Source organism: Biomphalaria glabrata, chromosome 18 (assembly GCF_947242115.1).
Source record: "Biomphalaria glabrata chromosome 18, xgBioGlab47.1, whole genome shotgun sequence".
Lineage (NCBI taxonomy): Eukaryota > Metazoa > Mollusca > Gastropoda > Planorbidae > Biomphalaria > Biomphalaria glabrata.
The window spans coordinates 11138596-11164075 of NC_074728.1; the positions used below are offsets into that span (position 1 = coordinate 11138596).

The 25480-nt window shown below is 39.5% G+C and overlaps 1 protein-coding gene across 6 annotated transcripts in view; it reads left to right on the forward strand.

Moving 5' to 3' along the window:
- The window catches only part of LOC106063677 (ras-related protein Rab-27B-like), a 58631-nt gene extending 33976 nt beyond the window's left edge, over positions 1 to 24655 (forward strand). For 4 of the 6 annotated variants that reach the window (XM_056017758.1, XM_056017760.1, XM_056017759.1 and 1 more), the window contains 6 exons: positions 8712 to 8813; positions 13934 to 14040; positions 15159 to 15244; positions 17497 to 17611; positions 18963 to 19075; positions 19791 to 24655. In XM_056017758.1, coding sequence (XP_055873733.1) covers positions 8720 to 8813; positions 13934 to 14040; positions 15159 to 15244; positions 17497 to 17611; positions 18963 to 19075; positions 19791 to 19977 — 702 coding nt within the window. In that variant the 5' untranslated portion in view covers positions 8712 to 8719 and the 3' untranslated portion in view covers positions 19978 to 24655. Of the gene's footprint in view, positions 1 to 4504; positions 4563 to 8711; positions 8814 to 13933; positions 14041 to 15158; positions 15245 to 17496; positions 17612 to 18962; positions 19076 to 19790 lie in introns of all 6 variants that reach the window. The other 2 variants (XM_056017756.1, XM_056017755.1) reach the window with 1 other exon arrangement.
- The last annotated feature ends 825 nt before the right edge of the window (positions 24656 to 25480 follow it).

Consider the following 25480-nt stretch of genomic DNA (forward strand, 5'->3'; position numbering starts at 1 on the left):
GGGGGGGGGGGCTCAGGGGCACACTAGAAATCAAGCTCAACATATCATCGGGGGGGGGCTCAGGGGCACACTAGAAATCAAGCTCAACATATCATCGGGGGGGGGGGGGGGGCTCAGGGGCACACTAGAAATCAAGCTCAACATATCATCGGGGGGGGGGGGCTCAGGGGCACACTAGAAATCAAACTCAACATATCATCGGGGGGGGGGGGGCTCAGGGGCACACTAGAAATCAAGCTCAACATATCATCGGGGGGGGGGGCTCAGGGGCACACTAGAAATCAAGCTCAACATATCATCGGGGGGGGGGGCTCAGGGGCACACTAGAAATCAAGCTCAACATATCATCGGGGGGGGGGGGGCTCAGGGGCACACTAGAAATCAAGCTCAACATATCATCGGGGGGGGGGCTCAGGGGCACACTAGAAATCAAGCTCAACATATCATCGGGGGGGGGGCTCAGGGGCACACTAGAAATCAAGCTCAACATATCATCGGGGGGGGGCTCAGGGGCACACTAGAAATCAAGCTCAACATATCATCGGGGGGGGGGGGCTCAGGGGCACACTAGAAATCAAGCTCAACATATCATCGGGGGGGGGGGGGGCTCAGGGGCACACTAGAAATCAAGCTCAACATATCATCGGGGGGGGGGGGCTCAGGGGCACACTAGAAATCAAGCTCAACATATCATCGGGGGGGGGGGCTCAGGGGCACACTAGAAATCAAGCTCAACATATCATCGGGGGGGGGGGGCTCAGGGGCACACTAGAAATCAAGCTCAACATATCATCGGGGGGGGGGGCTCAGGGGCACACTAGAAATCAAGCTCAACATATCATCGGGGGGGGGGGGGGCTCAGGGGCACACTAGAAATCAAGCTTAACATATCATCGGGGGGGGGGGCTCAGGGGCACACTAGAAATCAAGCTCAACATATCATCGGGGGGGGGGCTCAGGGGCACACTAGAAATCAAGCTCAACATATCATCGGGGGGGGGTGGCTCAGGGGCACACTAGAAATCAAACTCAACATATCATCGGGGGGGGGGGCTCAGGGGCACACTAGAAATCAAGCTCAACATATCATCGGGGGGGGGGGGGCTCAGGGGCACACTAGAAATCAAGCTCAACATATCATCGGGGGGGGGGGCTCAGGGGCACACTAGAAATCAAGCTCAACATATCATCGGGGGGGGGGCTCAGGGGCACACTAGAAATCAAGCTCAACATATCATCGGGGGGGGGGGCTCAGGGGCACACTAGAAATCAAGCTCAACATATCATCGGGGGGGGGGCTCAAGGGCACACTAGAAATCAAGCTCAACATATCATCGGGGGGGGGGGGCTCAGGGGCACACTAGAAATCAAGCTCAACATATCATCGGGGGGGGGGGGGCTCAGGGGCACACTAGAAATCAAGCTCAACATATCATCGGGGGGGGGGGCTCAGGGGCACACTAGAAATCAAGCTCAACATATCATCGGGGGGGGGGGCTCAGGGGCACACTAGAAATCAAGCTCAACATATCATCGGGGGAGGGGGGGGGCTCAGGGGCACACTAGAAATCAAGCTCAACATATCATCGGGATTTGAAATCGACATCTCTCGGTTAGGAAGTCAAGCGTTTCACTGCATACACAGTAGATGTACGCCACTATACTGCATACACAGTAGATGTACGCTACTATACTGCATACACAGTAGATGTACGCTACTATACTGCATACACAGTAGATGTACGCTACTATACTGCATACACAGTAGATGTACGCCACTATACTGCATACACAGTAGATGTACGCTACTATAATGCATACACAGTAGATGTACGCTACTATACTGCATACACAGTAGATGTACGCTACTTTACTGCATACACAGTAGATGTACGCTACTATACTGCATACACAGTAGATGTACGCTACTATACTGCATACACAGTAGATGTACGCTACTATACTGCATACACAGTAGATGTACGCCACTATACTGCATACACAGTAGATGTATGCCACTATACTGCATACACAGTAGATGTACGCTACTATACTGCATACACAGTAGATGTACGCTACTATACTGCATACACAGTAGATGTACGCCACTATACTGCATACACAGTAGATGTACGCTACTATACTGCATACACAGTAGATGTACGCCACTATACTGCATACACAGTAGATGTACGCCACTATACTGCATACACAGTAGATGTACGCCACTATACTGCATACACAGTAGATGTACGCTACTACACTGCATACACAGTAGATGTACGCTACTATACTGCAGACGCCCATACAATCACACACACTCTTATAACAGAACCCCCGGCATCTTTTTTCCTCTGAACATTGCTTCAGAATTCTTCGAAAACCTCTGTGTCTTCTGTAATGGTAAAAAAACTTTTTTTTTCCCTCTGAATAGTAGCTCTCAACTGCGAACAAAATGTTTATAGTAGAGAGCTAGTCTAAAAATTGTCAAACATTCGACCTTACAAGTATTAAATGAGACTGATAGACAGTCTTGGAGCATACAAATGTTAGATTAACTTGCTGCGAAGTTATTCATAGCCCCCATAAGTCTAGCTCACTCTAAAGTCTTGTATCAAAGTTCAGCTACACCTCACCAGATTGTGACCCAGCATGCTCAAATTAGAGTCATGAGTAGACAAAACTCATTACTTCGTGTAGGAGCTCAAGAATAGCGGAGATCTCTCAGTCAAAATCGTCGCAGGAGTTCTAATTTGGTAGCCTTGTCTCGACATTACTGAAGAACTCAATTTTAGAGGGAAAAAAGTCCCTACAATAAAAATATTAATGTAAACTATATTCACAACTAGCTGGGATGACACGCGGTCTGATGGCTTACTTTGGGTGTTACTGATCTAGTGGATTGTATATCGATCAATGTCAAACATGGCGAATGTTGCCTTCATATTTTTTTAAACATTTTGTCCACAAAGAAAATAAAAGTAGAATAGGGAAATGGGTTTACCCGTTAAGCCGACATACTCATTTCTATCAAATAAAGCTGAAAGTTAGGTGTGTGTATGTTTCATGTATGTCCCGAATAGAAATCAAAACCGTTTGACCAATCTTGATAAAATTAACATAAATGTTCCTGGGATACTTACTGGAAAAGTAACATATTGTACACACACACACCTTACATTCAATTATATATATTAAATGGCAAGTGTGCTAGTTGATAGACACAAAAAAAATATTTCTCTTGACTTAAAATCCTAAATGACTCCTTGTTGAAACGTGTTTTTTTTTTTTTTTAAACAAATCTATGACTGGAGTTAACTGGCTGTCATCAATTGATAATGACCTGACATTTTATGAGCTGCGTGTTCCGTACAATTATTTGCATCAATGCGAACGCGCGTGCCGAGTGTGTCGACGTGTTAGGTGACAGGAAGCTCTTGTCTCCCTTTACACTAGTCTGAATCTGGTGACCACCGGAAGTACTTTGGGACGCACTGAAAGTGATGAGTGTCGACGAGCTGTAACGCCATACGATGGTGTAGCCGAGGTATACTTCGATGTAACTTAAATATACATAGATATCATCAAAATAACAAACTACTATCTTGAATATGGATATCACCTTCACATTAACCTACTTTCACCTATCCCTTACTATGTTGGACCGTTGTGGGCTTCATACAAGAACTGTTAACTGTCTTTCTCCATTCCTCTCTGTCCTTTGTCTTGGATAGAATTTCATTCACTGACAGGCGTATCCACTCTTTGATGTTATCTTCCCACCTTCTCTTTCTAGTTCCAGTTGAGAGCTTGCTTTGTTATGTTGGATGCAGGGTGTGACCCTATCCATCTTTCACTTTTAGCACAAAATCATTTTTAACATTTAGTTGGCAGCAGTGATCTTTCCATGTGTCGTTCTTGACATTTTTAGTTTTTAAAATCTCTACAAATTTTCCTTTTTAATTTCATACGTTTTTCTCTATATGACGCCGCCACATTGCTCCCTATCGCTTGTATTCTATAATTTAATTAGAATATAATATATAGGCCTAACAGCTGGAGCTAACAGGTTTCTTTTGAATATTATATAAACAGATTTACTTCATAATGTCACATTTAAAGTACATTTATTAACCTTATAATATATAACATAAATAACCCAGTTTTGACGACCTTGATGCGTTTAAATTGATTTCATTAACGCTATCATTTTGATCAAACTACGCGCAGCGTTATTTCCTAATGGAAATGCTCAAGATAATTATTATCTTAAAGTTGAGATCAGAATTCGGAGCTCTTCACTCGACAAAAACCTACGGTTGAGAGCTTAGCCGTTCGCGTTGGCGTCATCAAAGTTTGCGTACAGATATTAAAGAACTAATCAGCTTTTGGCGTGATTTAAAATCCTATTTCGTCTTTATCATCGTGATTATTTTGTAATTAGAATGTATGTGCATGACTTGTGTTTATATGTCAATATGGTCAATGTTGTTTTTGTTTGTAGGTGTTTTATAGATGTCATTCAGTCTGTCCCGAAATGACGTCTAAGACCAAAGACTACGGTAAGGGAGGATGCATTATTTTATTTTCTATTCAAATCTTTCTAGTTCATGAGGTTGATGGGGACTTTTTGTCCATTTCACTATTTTTCTTTTTTACCCTTTTCTTTTCTTTTCTAATTTTATTTTTTGTTCTTTTTCTTCGCAATATTAAGTCTACTTGCCGAATGATTTGGGGGCGTAGCATTTGAGCTGATGTACTAGCCCAGCCCGGTAGTTCATCCAGGACTTATATTTAATCACAAGTAGCTGCAAAATGTTTACACCGATATCGGTAACTAGGGACGTCCTCTGCGTCATCCCATCTGGTGTCCACGGTATTTAAATCTTGCATAAAGTTCTGTCGCCCTATTTCCGTTTTTCCTAGCTTCAGCTTTCCTGTTGTTGCTTATCTCATGGGAGCGCGTATCATTTAGTCTTAGGTTACTTAGACTTGAACAGGCAAATCTGAGATATAGGGCCCTTTATAAGTCCAGATTATTTAGACTTCAGAAGGCCATAAGTTGGTTGTGATATGGGGCCCTTGATAAGTCCAGATATTATGTCAGTGCTAAATATTTCTTGGGGGCCCTTTGCTGTAGCTAGTGTGGCCTACTGGTGAATCCTGGGCATGTCTCAGTCGTCATTGTATCAATACTTCGCTTAGTGGCAAGTGGCCGATCAGTAATGTATTTCTTTGTTGGTGACTAAGATCTCAGTATGTCACCCCTAGAATTCGTTCCAGCCATCGCTGACGAGCCATGATAAAACCTCATGGATGCCTTCCACGTTTCCCATGCATGGTGGGACAGAGATTGTTTTGTAGAGATGAATTTTCGTCTCCTAGCTAAATGGATTGACTTGTTCTAAATAAGCCGTAATGGTTGGAAGACGCCCATTACCGTTCCCGTTGGTCATGCCATATCGTGGTAATCATCCCCAACGCTTGTAATGACTATGCCTTTAAATAAGTCAGTTGTTCGATCTATTCGAGTTGTGACTGGCCCATGATGACCGGGGTCACAGTTCAACCTTTAGTTTACTCGCAGGACTTCAGTCTTGTCCAGGTTGAAACGGAGCCCCATTCCGAGCGACTTTCTGTTGAGGATCTCTGTCTTATAGTGTAGCCTAAATAAGAGAGGTTACGTGTGTACATATTGATTTATAGCCACGGTTGGTGAATCCGAAGGCAGTTCTATTCGTGTTTTACTCTTTACATATTGGATGACTAGGAGGTAGAGAGAGTCAAACAATATACTGTTCTGCCGCACACTCGCCTTGAACTGAAGCGTATTGGAGAAAAATTGGAGAGAGATAATAAACAAACAAAGGAAAATGTATTTAAAAAAAAAAACGAGAAAGAAAAGTTTTTAATAAGGAAAAAAATGGCATTCGTTTATAAGTTGCTTCCTGACACTTCTCCCCTGTCGCCGCCCCTGACCATTATTTTGTTCTAGTTAGCACTTTTTTTACGAAATGGGAACTTTTTAAAAAAATGGAAATCTGACTTCTTGTTGATTGGAAATCCGTGGACTTTTTTTTTATTCGGAATTTCAGAGTGTGGTTGGAGGGGCGGGGAGGTCTAGCTTGAAATGTGTGATGCATACTGTTAAAGTTTTTTTTTGTTTTTTTTTGGAAGGTATCAATCAAATGTTGTACAACTTAGCTAAAAAGGACATCAACTCGGCTGGGTTATTTGTGGGTTGGGGTGTAGTAGCTAACTTGTACATTTAAACTTGCCAATCGGATTGATTCAGTATCGCAGCGATTCAAAAGAATTCTTCGTTTTTCTCCATAATCTCACCGCTTCCATTGTAATAGACAGTATTTCTGACTGCCTTGTACTGCTCGAGCTTTTCTCTCTCTCTCTCTCTCTCTCTCTCTCTCACACACTCACTCTCCTACTCTTTCCTTCTCTTAATGTTTAATCTATTTTGTCTTTTTCTTTTAAATCTCATTCCTAAACTCACTATTACCTCCCACACTCCTTTGCTTGTTTCTCTCTCTCTCTCCTTTGACGATTTGCCCTTTGTCTTTCCCGAGATGATTTCAATATCAAATGTAACATTTTTTTATAGGGGGACTCTCTTTTCTGTTTCTTTTTTTTTAATTTTCTTTCCAACTCTTGTGTTTTCTATCACCCTCCAGCATTTTTGCGTGCCATTTTTTTCCCTCAAGCATCGTCTTTCCCTGGAGATCCTGTTGATAATGTTAAACAAAAAATCGTTGTTAATTAGAAAAAAAATTACAGGAATTTTTTTTTAAAGACATAATTATTTCCTTCCCTTTTTTTTTTTAAGAGTCGACGAAATTTTTCTTAACATAAAAAAACCCACAGACACCCAAGATTAGTGAAGTATTTGAACACGTTGTTTCACTGCTTGAACACATTGTTTCACTGTTTGAACACGTTGTTTCACTGCTTGAACACATTGTTTCACTGCTTGAACACGTTGTTTCACTGCTTGAACACGTTGTTTCACTGCTTGAACACGTTGTTTCACTGTTTGAACACGTTGTTTCACTGCTTGAACACATTGTTTCACTGTTTGAACAAGTTGTTTCACTGTTTGAACACGTTGTTTCACTGTTTGAACACGTTGTTTCACTGTTTGAACACGTTGTTTCACTGTTTGAACACATTAGTGAAGTATTTTAACACTTTGATTTACTTTTGAGCTTATAACCTGAGGATCCGGAGGTGCGCCCTACAACTGGAGCAGAATGGTTTTTACAAAGCTTCTATTAACTCACTTTGACTGTTTTTGTTTTCCTGTGTGGAATCTTGTATTTCTGCAACTTCCTAGTGTTGGATTCAGTTGAATCTTTGCACGATTTTTCATTGTCAATGAGAATACGTGAATCGATAAAATACGTATTGAACTATTTAATCAATTAGTTGTAATTAATTAAATAAGTTTTATATTGAACATATGTTTGAACACTGTTTGAACACGTTGTTTCACTGCTTGAACACGTTGTTTCACTGTTTGAACACGTTGTTTCACTGCTTGAACACATTGTTTCACTGTTTGAACACGTTGTTTCACTGTTTGAACACGTTGTTTCACTGTTTGAACACGTTGTTTCACTGTTTGAACACGTTGTTTCACTGTTTGAACACATTAGTGAAGTATTTTAACACTTTGATTTACTTTTGAGCTTATAACCTGAGGATCCGGAGGTGCGCCCTACAACTGGAGCAGAATGGTTTTTACAAAGCTTCTATTAACTCACTTTGACTGTTTTTGTTTTCCTGTGTGGAATCTTGTATTTCTGCAACTTCCTAGTGTTGGATTCAGTTGAATCTTTGCACGATTTTTCATTGTCAATGAGAATACGTGAATCGATAAAATACGTATTGAACTATTTAATCAATTAGTTGTAATTAATTAAATAAGTTTTATATTGAACATATACTATGGTTAGGGGAGATAAGACATGCGTTGAGAACTTGGTCGTTAGGTAAAACTCGTAAACTAACAATAGTCAATAAAACCTATTTGAATAGCTCAGTGGTTATCGCGTTGGCCTTCCATCATGGAGGTTCGAGACCACGAGTTTCAATTCAGACACGAACTACTTATTTAAATATCGCTTTTACAAAGCAGCACAGATACCCCCCCCCCCCCCCCCACTTTTCCCCGAACTGGCCCACAAAAGTGATGGGGCATGCTTTTTCTGTAAACTTGTCAGGCTTTATGGATTTTTTCTTATAATTCCTTAGCATTTAGTGTAGGCTTGGTGTTTCCTCAGGCTTATATATATATATAAACCCCGCATTTTAAGGAAGTTTTCGGTCTTGGCATTTTGCTCCAATACTGACGTAAAAGAACATCTGGGTCTAAAAACGTAACCTTAGGCAGACCCTACTTCCACTACAGTCCAACATAACAACAAACGACATTAGCTCCAGCTGGAATAACCTGCCCAGTGTGCGGCCGAACATTCCGGGCTCACATAGGTCTCACCAGCCACATGAGGAGGCATAAAACCCCAGTGCAGAGCCCTCAGCCCCCGGGATGACAAAAGTGGCCATCATCGAACCACGATGGACGAACTATTTAGACGTCGGACACGGTGTGCTTACGTTTGAAATGTGCCAGACATTTTGTTTGTCTAAATGTTTACACTTCGTCCACTTCAAAATATTTCTTTCTTTTGTTCTTGCAGATCTGTGTATGGGGGAAGTAGGTGACAGGATCAGTTCCTCCATGGTTGGGGGAGGTAACACTGCTGCTGACTATGACTATTTGATCAAGTTCTTGGCCCTTGGTGAGAAATTATAATTATTGTAACAGTGAAATATTTTTTTTTTTTAAATGAGTGTTATTGCACGAATAATGTAATTATTTTTAATAGATCTTGATGGACAATAATAAATGCGTGTCATTAGAAATTTGTATTTACTCATCTTGTTTAGGGCAATTTTCAGGCATATAGCGTGTTACGTGCGCTATGATCCAATCATAATTGTTGACCACTTGGTGGGTGGGTGGAGGGGGGTATCTTGGACAAGGTTTCCATGCTGCCTTTTCAACAGCTATTTAAAAAATAAAAGTGCTTGAGTCTGAATTCTAACTCAGGGCACGAACCTCCATTATGGGAGGCCGACGTGCTATAAATAAATAATTAATTACGACTAATTAATTAACTTATTGATTTTTTTCTTATTATTCATGAGTTGTCAACAACATTGAATAATTGTGCAGAGTTTCAACTTGAGCCGAGAGTGGGAAGTGGGAGATATAACGTGTAATACATTCCACCCAGGCTGACAGTCAAGAGCTGATATAAGCAAACAGTCATTCCAGTCATTCTCTGGCACTGCCAAGGCCGAGATTCGTTAAAGGGAAACAAATTCATTGTTCCGTCCTCTTATAAGTATTAGCATTATTAACTGTACGCTTAAAACGATTCGCTGGCAAAATTAATGCAATGAGCATCAGAGTGTTTACGGGTAGATGTTTTACAATCCTGCTTAGGAGGAAACTAAAACTCCCTTCTATTCGAGAGAATTGTCTTATTGCTGCAAAACCAAAAGGTATGGACACATGTTTAAGTGTCCAGATGGCAACGTCTTGATTGGTGTTACGATAACATCGTGTTGATCAAAAACAATGCCTTTTCGTATAGTTCTCTTTAAAAAAAAATCTGAACACTCGAACAATATCCTAATGCCGGAGATACTAAATCTAAAGTGTAAACTCAAGACTTAGATACAAAGCTTTTATTCTGGAACTTGGAATCACTTTAACAATTTACACACTCCATTAAAATGCAATACAATGTAATTTAAATACATTTATTATATTTGCTCTTTGCCTCCAAACTCAATATCCCCCGTCTTTATATACCTGTATCAATCTACGCCTTCCCGCCTTTTTCTGGAACCATCCAATTTCCTTTTGTTCATAACCAATCTTGCTATGTGATATTTTTGAAGCTGACGGAAATTACGTCATCAACATACATCTGTGACCTTGCTACGTGGCAGGTATAATTGATAAACATGGCTATAGAACTGTTGATAATCGGTATACTTTCAACAGTATTACATAACTATAACGAGAACAGAAAATAAAAAATGAAAAAAAAAAATATCTATGACTAAATCAATAGAAACATGCTGAGGCAATAGTTACCTACCTAAGGTGAATAACCTTGTGGAATTTAAATGACTTTTAAAAATGTGTGTGGAATTAATTTTTTAAAATTAGTTAACGACAACAAATGGAGTAAACTTAAATCAGGATATATCTTTTGAAGCAGTCCTTGAAGCGAGTAAAGCTCTGTCTGCCAATTTCTTCCACTAATGATTTAATTTCAAAATTTGGGATCATTAGGAAGCCTCTTATTTACTCTTCTAAAAGCTTGTCAGCCCTATTGGAGTATGGGCAGCCAACAATAGATCCCCATAGTCCCGTGTCCTGGGCCATTCTTTCCATCTTGGTCGAGGTGCAAGCAAACTTTAAAGTGTCGGCCTCTAGTTCGCATCTCCGGGTACTTCTTGGACGCCCTCTCCTTCTCCTGCCTTGTGGGTTCCACCTCAGTGCCTTCCTTGGGATGCTAGTTGGCGACTTACTTGTGCCTACCTCTAATCGGTACCTGACCGAGACCTCCGTGACCCCCTATGTCGAAGGTGCTGACCTGACACACGTCTGGGAAGTAAGGGGAGTTGGTCGTTCACAGTTTGAGTTTTACATTCGATGGAGAAAGGGCTCTACCTTTTTACCTTAAAGCAGAAAGAAAGCGCCAGAGAAGAAAAGCAAGGCCAATGACACTAGCTCCAGCTGGAATAACCTGCCCGGTGTGCAGCCGGACTTTCCGGGCTCACATAGGTCTCACAAGCCACATGAGGAGGCACAAAACCCCAGTGCAAAGCCCTCAGCCCCCTGGATGACACAAGTGGTCATCATCGAACCACGATGGACAAACTATATATATATATAGAGAGAATATATGTATATATATATATATATAATTTGAAAAGAAAAGTTCAACAGATATGAATATATCTATGTAAGATTTGTCATTTTTAGTGTGAGGTGGTGGCCAAGTAGTAAGCGCTTGACTTCCAATAACTTCCATTCCTAGAGATCGCAAGCTCGAATCCTGAAGAAAATTGAGATTTTGGAATTTTTAGGCTGATTTCACCCAACTCTAATGCTGGGGAAAGTATAATCGGTTGGTCGATGTGCTGACCTGACGACAGACCAGAACCTGCTTAACCTTTGATTAAAAAAAAAAAATGGGATTCTCATAATTGGCCTTATAGATCACAAAGTTTTAGATGGAGCGTTACTTGTTTAGCGGCTTCCCAAGAAGGGAAAAGCTGCTACCGGGTATTAGTTTTGTGTGGCTTTTCTGTACGTCCGTCCGTTAAGATCTCAACAAAACTAGAAAATATTTTGAAAATTTGATTTCATGATTTTTGAAGCTTGCAAAGTTGAGATGCAACTGATTTTTTTTTTTGTTTTAAATTGTGAAAACGAAGCTTTTGTTTTTATATTATTAAATATGTAAGCCGTTTTTTTTTTTTGTTTTTTTTTCATAAAAATTCTAAATTTGTTAAGCTACACTGTATAAACTATTAATAGTAAATGTTATACTAATAAAACCTTCAATCCAATTATCATTTATTCTTAATCCTTAGGGCAGGCATACACTGAACCATATCTCCATAAATTAGTTCCATTAATGCATATAAAGGGTTACACCTGTAGTTACACGACAAAACAGCGCTGCTGATTCCTAACTGTATCGGGTATTTGGACACATCAGCTGCGTGGGGAGGGGACGACATTGTTCTGACTATACGCTAATGCCCAGGCTTTTATCTCAATATCTATGAGATGATCCATAGTCGCTCGTTGACTGAACCAGGCCAACCAATGTGTTTTGATCAGAAGATAGGGGAACTATTCAATTCGCTTCGCAATTGCAATAAACAAGGTAAAGAAACCCGGTCATTTTCCCCACTGTAGGCGAACGCCTGCGTGACCAAAGGATATGGGCCCCAAATGACATGAGTTCAAAGGTCCTTCGTCATTCATTAGTCGGACGTCTAGAAACCTTACGTGAAATCCTATTGGAAAAATATAAAATTCTAAATAAAATGTGTCAGGACAAAAATTCTGTGTCTTTGTAGTCCTATCTCCTATTTAGTATCCAACCCGGAACAAAAAAATGTTAGTGTGTGGTGCTGTCTGTCTGTCACTTTTAGATCGGAAAAAATCAAAGCTCTTTTGAAAATTGAGTTTCACCGGCCACATCGTATTGTAAATATTCACATCGACTTCTTTTGGTCTTCTGAAAAATAAACGCTTTAAAGTTCTTGGTTTGTAAGTAAAAAGACATAATATGCACTTCCTATGACCTGACCCCTAAGGTTTGCATAATTTATTGTGTAACTCTCTCATCCACACGAACTCCACTGACCTGACTAATCCCCGGGGGAAGGGGCAGAGAAGCAAAGGAAGCTGGATTGAAAACAACACCCATTGTTTCCCCTTTTCTCTCTCTCGGTGTCTCTCTTTTCTTTTTTTTTTTTTCTCTTTCTGTATTTTGAGCATTTTCTGTAGATGTCTCTTTCTTTCTCTCTCTCTTCTCTGTTCCTCCTTTGTACAAAGCTAACTCACTCTGTCTGTCTGTCTGGTCAGAAGTTTGTACACGTTTATTTCTCCGACACGCAAACTCGGATCAAGTTGAAATATTGCTCAATTATTTCTTGTGTCCGACAATGCAAGAATCAATAATTAAAAAAAAAAAAAGATTTACCAACTCTGTTCGGTATCTCTTATAAGGTAAAGAAATTGTACTTGACTGAATTGGTGGTATAAGTCGAATTAGTCCCCTTTATAGGTGGCCGCCTGAAAGTGTTCACCAAACACACCACATAGCTGAACAACCTTCTAGAGTCATGAGTAGCTCACTGGCGGCCTGGTTAAAATGTTTGGCAGACGAGAGCCAGGGGTTTGAATTCATCCCCCCCCCCTTTTTTTTTAAATGCTTTTAAAAACCAATTACGGTAAAATTATTATTATAGCTTTTTATATAGCGCTACTTTCATGGTTATTCACCCAGATCTGCCTTCCTTTCTTTCACCCCCCCCCCACCCCCTCCACACACACACACACACACACACATTTTCCCAACTGGTCCAGACAAGTGATAAGATCATAGCGTAGTGAGAAAGCTAAAAGCATGAAATAGCGCTAAACAAAAACAATTGGTAAAGACTATTTCTAATAGTAGGCCTACATATTTTTTATTGTTAGTCTAGAAATCTAGATCAATTACAACTCAATTTTAAATTGAATCGCATTACTGATCCAAAATAATTGATACAATAACACTTCATATAAGCTTTTTCTTGTTTTTCTCTTGTATCTGTCTTCTCTTTCTCTCTATCCTCTTCTCTCTGTCTCTTTTTTTTTTGTCTCTGTTTCTCTTTATGTCTCCCCCCCCCTCTCTATTTTTCTTACTGTGTTACTCTCTTTTTATCTCTTCGTGTGCTTCTCTCCTCCCTCCCTCTACCTGTCTCTCCTCCTCCTCCTCTCTGTGACGTCCATCAAACTGAAGTTGTTATGGAAGGAGTGAGAAGAAATAGTGTTTCTATTGACAATAGCAAGGTCTTAGCCCTCACCACCATCCCCCTCCCCACTCCTTGTTAATCCCCCGAAGGAGAGCAGAGAGTGAGGAAGGAGTGACTCGTGAGGAAGGAGGGATGTTATCTGTCTTTAATCATTTGCTCTTAGAAGGGCTGACTGCATTCACGTGGAAACCCCTAGGTCTTAGCAAGCTGACACATTAATGTGGCTCTGGCTGAGCTCAGATCTCTTGAGGGCTACAGATGTTGTCGCTACCTAAATCTGGATTTTTTTTCTCCACAGGCGACTCCGGTGTTGGGAAAACCAGCTTCCTATACCAGTACACAGACAACTTGTTTAATGGCAAGTTTATCTCCACGGTTGGCATCGACTTCAGGGAAAAACGAGTGGTGGGTACTGTAACACTTCTTGGTGGGTACTTGAAGCACTTCCTGGAGGGTACTTAAAGCACTTCCTGGAGGGTACTTAAAGCACTTCCTGGAGGGTACTTGAAGCCTTTCTTGGTGGGTACTTGAAGCACTTCTTGGTGGGTACTTGAAGCACTTCTTGGTGGGTACTTGAAGCACTTCTTGGTGGGTACTTGATGCACTTCTTGGTGGGTACTTGAAGCACTTCCTGGAGGGTACTTGAAGCACTTCCTGGAGAGTACTAGAAGCCTTTCTTGGTGGGTACTTGAAGCCTTTCTTGGTGGATACTTAAAGTCTTTCTTGGCAGGTACTTGAAGCCTTTCTTGGTGGATACTTAAAGTCTTTCTTGGCAGGTACTTGAAGCCATTCTTGGTGGATACTTAAAGTCTTTCTTGGCAGGTACTTGAAGACATTCTTGGTGGATGCTACCCCAGGCATTATCTCCCAAATGTTTAGCAGCTGTGGAGAGTCACAAGAATGTTTGGCTCCACAGTTTCTTTGATGTTATTGGGTTTAGTGACTTCCATATATATATGTAGTGTAACAAATGTTAAAGTAAAATTTTGTTTCAAGATCCTAATGTTCCATGGTTTCTGAGTGGATAACTGCCTGGCTTCTAGATCTATATGTGTGTGTGGGAGTGTTAGGTTTAGGTGAAGATTGGGATTTTGAATTCTGGTATTTTTAGTACATCCCCAGGGTACACCCAACTCTAATGGGTGCCCTGACATTAGTATAAAGTTGTTGTGCTGGTTAGATGATGACCTATTTAACAGTCGGCCATAGAAACAGATGACCTTTACATCCTCTGTGCCATTGATTTACTTCAATGTCCATAGTAAGGATGAACAATGTTCGAGTGTCTGTTTTACAGTGCCGACACAGCAATTTTTTTTACCTTTTACACTTTTCCCCTGCAATTCAATATCTACTATGTTCCATTCAATGTGGTGAACTCAAACTGTCTAGTAAAAATATTGATTTCCAACATTATTTGAAACTGGAACCTTAGGCTTAGTAGCTAAGATATTCATTAATCAAAGTATTCAGACAACTTGTATCTAGATTTATTTCTTGTTTCTCTCTTTTGTTCTTATCAGCTTCACAAAACTGTGGGTGCTGATGGGACACTAGGCAGGAGTCACAGAATACATCTACAACTATGGGATACTGCTGGTCAGGAAAGGTCAGCTTTCTGAACTTTTTTTTTTCTTTAAAGTAATCCTTTCATAGTTCTAATAACTCATAGTTTATTGAAGTAGATCTACATAGGATCACATAAATTCAAAGTCAATAGTTTTATTAGTTAAAAAATGCATGGCTATGAGTCCCTCCATTCTCAATTAGTTGGGTTGAAGAGGTCTACAGTCAATTAATCTACATGTTGTTGTTTTTTCGGTCACATTCGGGGTGACAATTTGTTTCTAAATAGACAAAAACTGGGACTTTGAACTTCTGAATGTTATGAACTCCCCTTGTTTACTCATCTCTAATAGGTACAGAACATACCTAGGGGAAAGTAAAGGGCCTTGGTCATTGTGCTGGCCACATGACACCTTTGTTAACTGTCGGACACAAAAACAGTTGAGCTTTACGTCATCTGCTCTCTTAGTCTAAAAGAGGTATCTAATCCGTATCAAGAATTTAATTTCCAGTCATCTTAGGATTGAATCGATTTAGAAATCAGTGTTTAGATTTATATTGATATCAAAGAAAAAAATAATTGAAAAGGTTGATGATCAATGGGGTGATCAAGCTTGTCAATCTCTAAACCATTTCTACTGACACATTTTTACTTGGTCTAAACAGTTTTAGGTGTACTAAAAAATAATTTAATTGTAATTTAAATTTATTTAAGTAAATGTAAGTGTTCAAAACTTGTGTTTTTGGGAGGGGGGGGGATAAGACTTAGTGGGAACAGAGAATCGTTTACTAGAAGCAGATAACACATAGTCATCTAGCTTTAATGTCATTTTTATGTTTAGTGATCAAATAACATATTGTGTTCCATGGAGAGGAAACCGCAACCAATCAGCATCCTCTGTGTTTCTGAGTGACCTATAGCTGCCAGGCTTAACTAGCATCATCATAACCTGTTATGCAAGAGTTAATTATGCATGATGTCTCCATTAGGCTGAAGGAATAGAGTTATACTCAGCACATTGCTTGGATGAAGACCCTGCTCTTGTATTGATTCAGCTAGATTAGATCAGTTATTGTAATTATCATCTACTCATGTCTAATCAATTGAATTCAATTCTCCCATTACAATATTGACAGTTTTGACATTTTTGGAATACTTAAAACTTGTATTAGAATGAAGAGCTCAATAAATCAATTTTTGACAATTGGCTATAAGCCAGCTGGGATATGAACTACTGAAGGCTACGCGTATGAAATTACTAACATATTTTGTAGAGGATGAAAAAACATCTGAAAAGAACAGCATTAAATTGTGTTCCAAATGTTAGAAATAAATAGATCTACTATTATGAAATATTTGGGTATCTTATGCCATGAATGAAATTTTGATGTATTTTTCCAAGCTGGTATTTGGTATATGAATCTGTTATGTGCCTATTCTTTACTTATGTGAGAAAACTAACATGATCACATTATTTGAGAGCTTGAAAGAGCGATTTTTTTGTCAGAGCCTACCTAATCAACGTTCTTTGGATCTGGATATTTCTAGCACTAAAACTTTTTCTTTTTAGTTACCCGAAATTGATGTTTCTCCAGGGGGTCATAACCTGACTGACAAAAAAGCATAAATCTTGATTCCTGCTTATTGGACACTCGGCTGTAAAAAAAATACAAAGCTTCAGCACCCGAGCTTGTCACACTAAATTTCTTTTGGTGTCAAAAACAATACAACCAAAGGAATCGATGTTTTGGTTTTTCTATTAAATTTAAATACTGGGGAGAGGGGTGTCATTCACCACATCAGAGCTTAATGGAGTTTTGGCTTGTCTACTTGCATTTCATTGTACATTGAATGTATATTGAAATGTCTATTTCAACTGAACACTATAGCAAATGGAGCTGTAGGCACTCTTAGATGTTTGACTAGGTGTTCTTAACCCATTCTTCAATTATTTTGTGTTATTGAAGAGATATCTGTTTCTTTCTTGAGTCGAGTATATTAGTTATGCTTCTTAGATATTTCATAGACTTCAATGATTCATAAAAAAAAATATTTTAAAACAAAAATGCCATTAATGAATTTTGAGTGTCTATTCAATTCTGTTCCACACTCTCATTGCCTACATTCAATTGGAGTCAAATTGAAAATGCAGTCGATTTTAAAATATAACCAATTTTTTTTTCCTATTTGATGTTCATGTGTCCTAAACCTAATCAAGTGATTCACATAAATTGCATAACCCACTAAATTATTGATGTATTACATTGTCATTTGTTCTATTATTTTTTTTACAGGTTTCGTAGTCTAACTACAGCTTTTTTCCGAGATGCCATGGGCTTCTTGCTTTTGTTTGATTTGTCCAATGAAGAGTCTCTGTTGAACATTCGGAACTGGCTGAGTCAGTTACAAGTAAGTTAGCAGACACTTTTTATTGCCACCAGTAAAATGAATTTATTTTCATCACCAGACCTCGGGGGCCTGCTTTGGTTAAAATATTTTGTGTTAGAAATAAACACTTTGTTTCCTGTCATGTTTGATTCACCAGATCTAAAAATAGAGGTTCATTGATTTTGATGCGAGCTGTGTAATAGTATCATAAGCTTTGTAGTCTGTATCAAGCAGAAGAAACAAATTTATGAACCCTGAATCTATTCTTGTCTTCCTTTATATAGATTTTCCATTAGCTATCTTTGGTATAATTTTAGCAGGTTCTATATATTATATGGAATTTCCTGAGCTATTTTTAACCTTACTAGAACTAGCAGTAAGTGATGTTTTACTTATTACAATGTTCAATGTAAATGTCAAGACTGGGTTGTGAGAAAGTAATGAACTGTGAATGATGCTAGAGCTGTTGTCTATAACTCGCTGGCAGAGAGCTGGTTGAAGCTTTAACTAAAAATTCAAGTTTTTCTCACTCTGTATCTAGGGTTGGGCTGTATAAAATAAATTAAGAGATTTTATAGAGATAAAAAAAGTGTTTAACTATCAAGAGCTCCAAGTGTTTTAAATATCAAGGCCTTTATTGTAATTGCATAATGTTTGGGTTAGCACAGTCAGACATGGTCAATGATTCTAACTCATTACAATGCATCTTAGGCAAAGTAACTCATGAAAGTTTTTAGTGCTATATTCATGTGCCTCCACCTTAGGTTATTAGTACTCTTGTTTCATGTAGGTCCTCTTCTTCATTTAGATATTCTTCTTTCATTTAGGTCCTCTACCTCGGGGAAGCTCCATTTAGAATAATCTTTATTGCTGTAAAACACAGAGTTGGCTAGTGGAAAGTAAAGGGAGATTCATGAATGTTTTGTAGACATGTTCATACAATAAAAGTGTTCACTTCTAGAAACTGACTGTATGTTTATTACTTTTCTTTATAGACACATTGGTTTCTTGTCATTAAGTTTGTTAATTGACATTCTTTCATTAAGATACAAGTTGGTTAGTTGACATTCTTGTCATGTCAAAAATATCTGTGCCTTACTCCCTGTGCCTTTTCATGAGCACCCATATATAGAAGTGCATGAAAATCCTGACTTGTGAAAATGTGAATAGATCCCATAATTGTCAGACTTATTTATTTATTTTCTTCCTCTGAATGGACTTTTTGTTTTCAACAATGGTATATTTTTTTTTAGTTTTTCTTTTTTTATAAACTCACCCTATCTTGTTACATCACATAACCTTCTACCTGTATTCAGTTTAGTATAAAACCATAATTAAAATGATAGTTCCTTAAATGTCTTTTTTATAACAGACTCATGCATATTGTGAAAATCCTGATGTGGTGTTGTGTGGTAACAAGGCAGATCTGGAAGAACAGAGAGAAGTCTCAGAGGACAAAGCCAGGGACATGGCAGAAAAATTTGGGTATAAATCTTTTTCTTTTTGATGTTTTTATTGCTGCCCAAAATTTATTTATGAATGTAAGGAATTTGTTTCTTGATTCCCTATAAATTTCTCCTTAAATTACTTATGTCAGGCTTTTATTGCTGCCACAAAATGGAACTTGTGTAAATGAAGCAAAATCTATAAATATCTGTGTCATGAGTCAACTCTATAAATAATTATGTTACAAGTGGGATGTATGGCCCAGTACACTTGAACTTGGCTTGGCTGCCTATCAAGGGGGGCTCGAGGTTCGACACCCGACTCAAGCAGAGTTGTGTTAACTGAGCGCCTAAAGGCAGCACAGAAAACCTTCTTCCAAATACCGCCTCCCCCACTGGTCCACAAAAGAGATTGGACCATAGTGCTATGAGCATAATTTAATCATGAAAGTTGCGCTATAAAAAAAAAGTATCCAAACTAAAATTACTCCATAAATAATCATAATGGCAATGTCTTCAATTCCAAAGATTAAGTATGATTGCAGTGTTTCAGGCGACTCTGCAGACCCAGTTGTGACCTGGAACTAATAAACTTGTTGAAATAAATAAAACCAAATTAAGTGCTGAAATAACTGTTTTTTAAATGCTCAACATCATTAGGTCTTTTCTTGGTGTTCAGTTATGTTACAACTCCAGTGTCAAGGCTTAAGAGTTTTATTTCTTATCTGCATGTTTTTTGTTTTGTTTTGTTTCAGCCTTCCATATTTTGAAACAAGTGCAGCTACTGGACAGAATGTTACTAAAGCAGTGGACTGTCTGCTGGACAGGGTCATGGCCCGCATGGACTTGTGTCTTGACCAGTCAAAAATGCCCAAGTTAAGAAATGCGGATGGAAAAAGAGTGGACCTGCCCCCAGGATCTTCATCAGGCTGTGGATGTTAACGGTACAGCATTGCTAGGCAACTTACAAGTGAAGGAGGTCACAGCGTTAGACAACTTACAAGGAAAGGATGTTATTGTGTTATCACTAATTGTTGTTGGGTATTATTGAGTTGTGGCTGCCTGGTTATGTGATATGTGCCCTGGACTGATGTCATATGGTCCTGGGTTCGGACCCTTCTCATCACTATCCCCTGCCGTCTTGTGGGAGGTCTTGGATAGAAGATAAGGATATATTTTTTTCTGAAGAAACATTTGAAAATTGATGCAGTGATGTTACACAATTTTCTTTTAAATTGAGAGACAATAAGAAGGTCCAATTTTTTTTTTTTTAACACATGTTTAACTCACTTTTCTCATTTACTCTCCCCCTTTTGCCCACAGACTTATCACATATTGACTTATCAACATATGAAAAAGTTTCTTTCTTACAGGGGGGAAAATACTTATCTCCCTTCCCAATGTTCACCATTGTGAGGACTACTCTGTTAAGTACGTATTGAAGAATCAAGGCAACTATGTCGTTGTTGGCCCCAACACTTTTATTCATTCATCACTGGACGCCATCTTGGGCAGAACCACTTGTTCCCAACAAAAGACACCTAACTCACATCTATCAAGTATGAACATCCTTCCCTTTCTATCCACAAAACATGTTCCCAACAAAAGACACCTAACTCACATCTATCAAGTATGAACATCCTTCCCTTTCTATCCACAAAACATGTTCCCAACAAAAGACACCTAACTCACATCTATCAAGTATGAACATCCTTCCCTTTCTATCCACAAAACATGTTCCCAACAAAAGACACCTAACTCACATCTATCAAGTATGAACATCCTTCCCTTTCTATCCACAAAACATGTTCACAAGAAAAGACACCTAACTGACATATATCAAGTATGAACATCCTTCCCTTTCTATCCACAAAACATGTTCACTACAAACATTCCCAAACAAACACATGGCAGAAACATCTTTCATGATTTTAGTTGATCTCTTTTCTGTTGGTGTAAGACTCGTGAGGCATACTCTAAGGGTTTCCCTTCCGCATCAACACGGCATCAAGCCCGTCTTGGCTACTGTTGACCTGATTTTCAAGGGATTTGGCTGCCTTATAGAAACCCAGCACCGGGGTTGTTGTTATCATTTCCTTTAATTTCCTAAAGGCGACTTCGCTTCCTCGTTCCAATCAAGATTCATTTCTTTCTTGGTGAGTTCCCGCAGGGGGTGTGATATGGCTGACCAGTTGCTAAGGAACTTTGATAGGTACTGCACCATACCACAGAATCGTCGGATTTGAGGTACTGCACCATACCACCATACTGCGCGTTTTAGGGTGATCCATGTCCACTGCACCTTCTTGGGGTCTGGTTTGATGCCTTGTGCACTGATGACGTGTCCCATGAATTTGACCGCCTCTTTTTGTTCCAATGTTTTGCTCTCGTTCAATATTATGGATTTTCTTTTGCATCTTTCTCGCAGCTTTTCCAATTTAGCCTTATGGTCCCACAACGCCTCTTCCCTTGTCCTGCCACAACCGACTACAATGATGTCATCTGCAACATTGATGCAGCCGCTGAGGCCATCGAGTGCTTGTGACAGTTTCCTTTGGAAGATCTCTCCACTGACACATAGTTCGAATGGCAGCCTTGCCCATCTATAATGGCCGTAAGGTGTTATCATTGTGGTCAGAATGCTTGATTCTTTGTCGAGGTGAAAATGCTAATAGGCTTCTTTAACGTCGAGTTTCGAGAACACTTTGGAGGTAGGGTATCTTCAAATGTGGGGAGTCTGTAATGCTCCCTTTTCAAGACTGTTCAAGTGTTGTGGGTCTATACTGATTTGCAAATCTCCATTTTTTTTTCTGAACAATGGCCATTTGACTGACCCAATCCGTTGGCTCCTCTACCGGGACCAGTAATTTCCTCTTCACTAGTACATCAAGCTCTTTCTTGACTTTGTCTCTGTATGCGAAAGGAATATTAGGCACGTAGACACTAACTGAGACTTGCTGGTATCAATAGTTAGTTTCACTTCTCCTAGGTCACCTAGGTTATTGTTGGTTGACTGTACTTGAGAGACGAAATTGTTGTCGTTGAGTGTAATGAGGTCCAGTTCTTGACACGTTTTCAAGCCTAGGAGGCATCGGAAATTATTTCCAACGACTACAAATCTCACTACAGTTGTTTTCCCAGATTTTGGGTTGGTCATTGGCAAATCAGCAACTCCTAGTGACTTCTGTTCAGTCATGTTCCACATTCTTATGGTTTGCGTGGTCTCCACTGCTTGACATCTCTTGACAAATCTTTTACAAATGATGTTGACGTCAGCTCCTGTGTCTAACTGGAATTTCACTCTTTGACCATTCACTACAAATTCAGCCGTGAGCCTGTCTCTTGTCGAATTGAGTGCATTTATTGTATTTAGCCACTCTGGCTCGTACCCTGACGCCTTGTGTACAAGTGTGCTTCCTTTTACTCTGTTGCACTTTCTTGCAAAGTGTTTTTTTCCCCGCATCGCTTGCATGTTTGTCCCCAAGCTCTGAGCATGACAGGAGTTTTTCCTGCTTTTTCCTATCTGATGAGAATACTATTTTGTCCTGAATCATTCTGTCTGGCTCTTTGAAGTTGCATTTGTTTGTCTGAGACTTTAGTTGTGTTAGGAAGGTCTCAAATGGGGAGCAGATAGGCAACTTCCAAAAGCGGAAAGTTTCTAGCACTTCATTGTCCCTGGGGTTGCAATAGTCAAGCAGCTTTTTCAATAATGTCCTAGTACCACCTGTCCTACTGTACCTGTTATTAATTAGATAAACACTCATATGTAGCAAACTCTGCCTCCCAACACAATTGCTGCTGATTAGACGACCGTTACCATCAAACAGCCTTTGATAGTGCCCGTGTGATACATTTCTACTGGACCTTTGTGGGTCAGCGAAGAACAGAATTATTCAAATGCAAACGTTGAGGACATTCTGACGATTTGTGGCCTCTCTTTTGCAATTAAAGCAAATAATTTAAGTTACTCTCAACCACTGCCTTATAAATCAACACATCTGACTCAGCAACCTGAAACCCTTCTATTACTTCCAGCATGTTCTCCACTGTACTGTGTTTACTTAAAACCAGTTGTCTGTACATGTTACTCGATACACTAAGATTCTATCTTTAATCAAGAGATCTTTGATCTCATCCACTGTTTTACCAACCTCAGCCATCTTACACCTATTGTCCAACGCGGTTCTCAATTCCGTCATATACCCCCTAAAGTCGTTTTGATGAAGTCTCAGGCTTGGAACCTTTTGCAGCAGGTTTCCATGTTGATGTCAGCGTGGCGAAGAAGTGCCATCTTGACTTCCTCACCTCATAATTGTTGCTAAGGAACAGACTGTCCCTTAACATGAAATTTTTAGTGCGGTGACTCTTTTTTTAGGAAATCAGCTAGGACCACTCTTTTTTTTTTTCAAATTTGCACCTCGCTGCAAGGGGCTCAAAGTGCGCCAGGTAAGCTAGAAGGTCGTCATCTTCTTTCATGCCCTGGAAGCTCTTGTCTAGCCTATCCAAGACATTCTTATATCACACCTGTCTGTCCTGCCGCCCCCACCTGCCTCTGGTGCAGACTTTTCTTTAAGCCAAGCCAGTTTCTACTCCTCTTTCTTCTTATTGCCTCTCTTGCATCCCTCTCTTTCCACCTCTTGTGCTCTTCACGCCTGAACTTCTCCCCGCTCAAACCTAGCCTCTTCCTCCACCTTTGCTTCTTTCTTATATCTATCATATTCGTCTTTCCATTACGCCACATATTTCTCTAACTTTTACCTTCATACCCCATAGCAAGGCCATCACTAATAAACTGGGAAGTTACAGTTAACCTGGTTTCAATGGTCTAAATTGTGCACTACCTTACTGTATTAAACTAACACAATTAATACACTATTAGTATAATATACTAGCATAAGATTTAAACTAAAACCCTGAGTGTGTCAAATAACTAAGAAAGAGAAAATGTATCTGAACAGTATCTAGTGTCAGACGCCTCACTCCAAGCCACTGCGTAGAAAGATCGAGTTCAGTATTACAACTTCAACATTGGCATTCTATAAATAATGAACAAAAAACTCAACTTCTACTATTAAACTAGAAATAGTGATAACCTCATAGAAAATATAATGAGAGATATCACAAATGAAGTAACATACCCTAAACAGGGGTCCAAAATTCCTACCGAATAATTAGTCCCAGGAAATAGTACTTGTTTAAACAAACTAATAATCTTTTACATACCAACACACTGTCCGTTTCAACCAACTTCAGAGGGTGAACTGCCTCTTGAACAAAGTTAACCAATAACCATCACCGGACTTTGTGATGTAGCAAACAATTCAAAACAGAAATACAAGTCGCTCTTCCCCCCGTATAAGGTTTAGGAGTAGAGAAAAAAAAACTTAACAGAGAGGGAGAAAGAAAAAAAAAACTTGTGACAGGGGACAGGGCTGAGTTAAAGAGACCTAAGCTGGTTTAAAACCCTGGTTTAAGAGTTAGGCGACATGTCTCAGTTAAAGAGACCTACGCTGGTTTAAAACCTTGGAGGAGATTGAGTTTTCTCCTTCATGTAACAGAACTTGAGTGACTCTTTCCAACTCAAGAAGGTGCCTGCTAGTTACACTCATACATTCTTACCTTACTGGTAAAAAAAACAACTCAAAAATAGAAATCTTTCCAGTAGTCTTGAGCACTCTAGACGATTTAAACACTGGCTCTAGCCTCTCAACCACTCACTCAACTGGAGTTTGATGATGGTAACATTGGCTCTATAAAGCAAATACTTTTAAATTTCAGTGTGAGGTTTATCTGGTGTTAGGCTAGTGACTTTTCTGGTTTATGGAATTTGTTGATCAAATGTTAGTTTACAGAATAAAATATCCCAAAATATGGAGGTTTTAATCTTGCAGTGTTGTTGTTCTTCCATGTAAACATGGCTTCAACATAAGTAACATTAAAGAAAAAATGTATCCTTACAAACACGTATACACTGCTGCTCTCAAATGTTTGTAAAAGTAATTCTAGTGGGCTATTTTGTTAATAAAAAGCTTGTCTATGTGGACCCTGCTTGTTAGCATAGAGACATATATACACTTGCCACCTTCAGTGTTGAAGACTATGGTTTAGAGCACTTCCTCTTGTAACTGTAGAGCCCAATTCTGGGGAAACATTACCTCATTCATAGATTACATGTAAAAGCGGCGCCTGTTTAAGTGCTAGAGGAGCCAGTCATATTTTGTTTGACTTGTTTATCTCTCAGGGCTGAGGTCATCACAACCTTGTTGTCCATACTGTTCATTGTCACAACTTCTTTCCAGATAGTAGTGTCCAAGGTTAGGTCTTCCCTGTGGTCAGCTTTGATGTCCACCTCATTGAGATCCCATTTTGATTACACCTATGAACTGGAGGTGGAGGCTACCAGTTTTTCTTGGGCCCATTGCTAGTTTTCCATACAAGTAGCCCA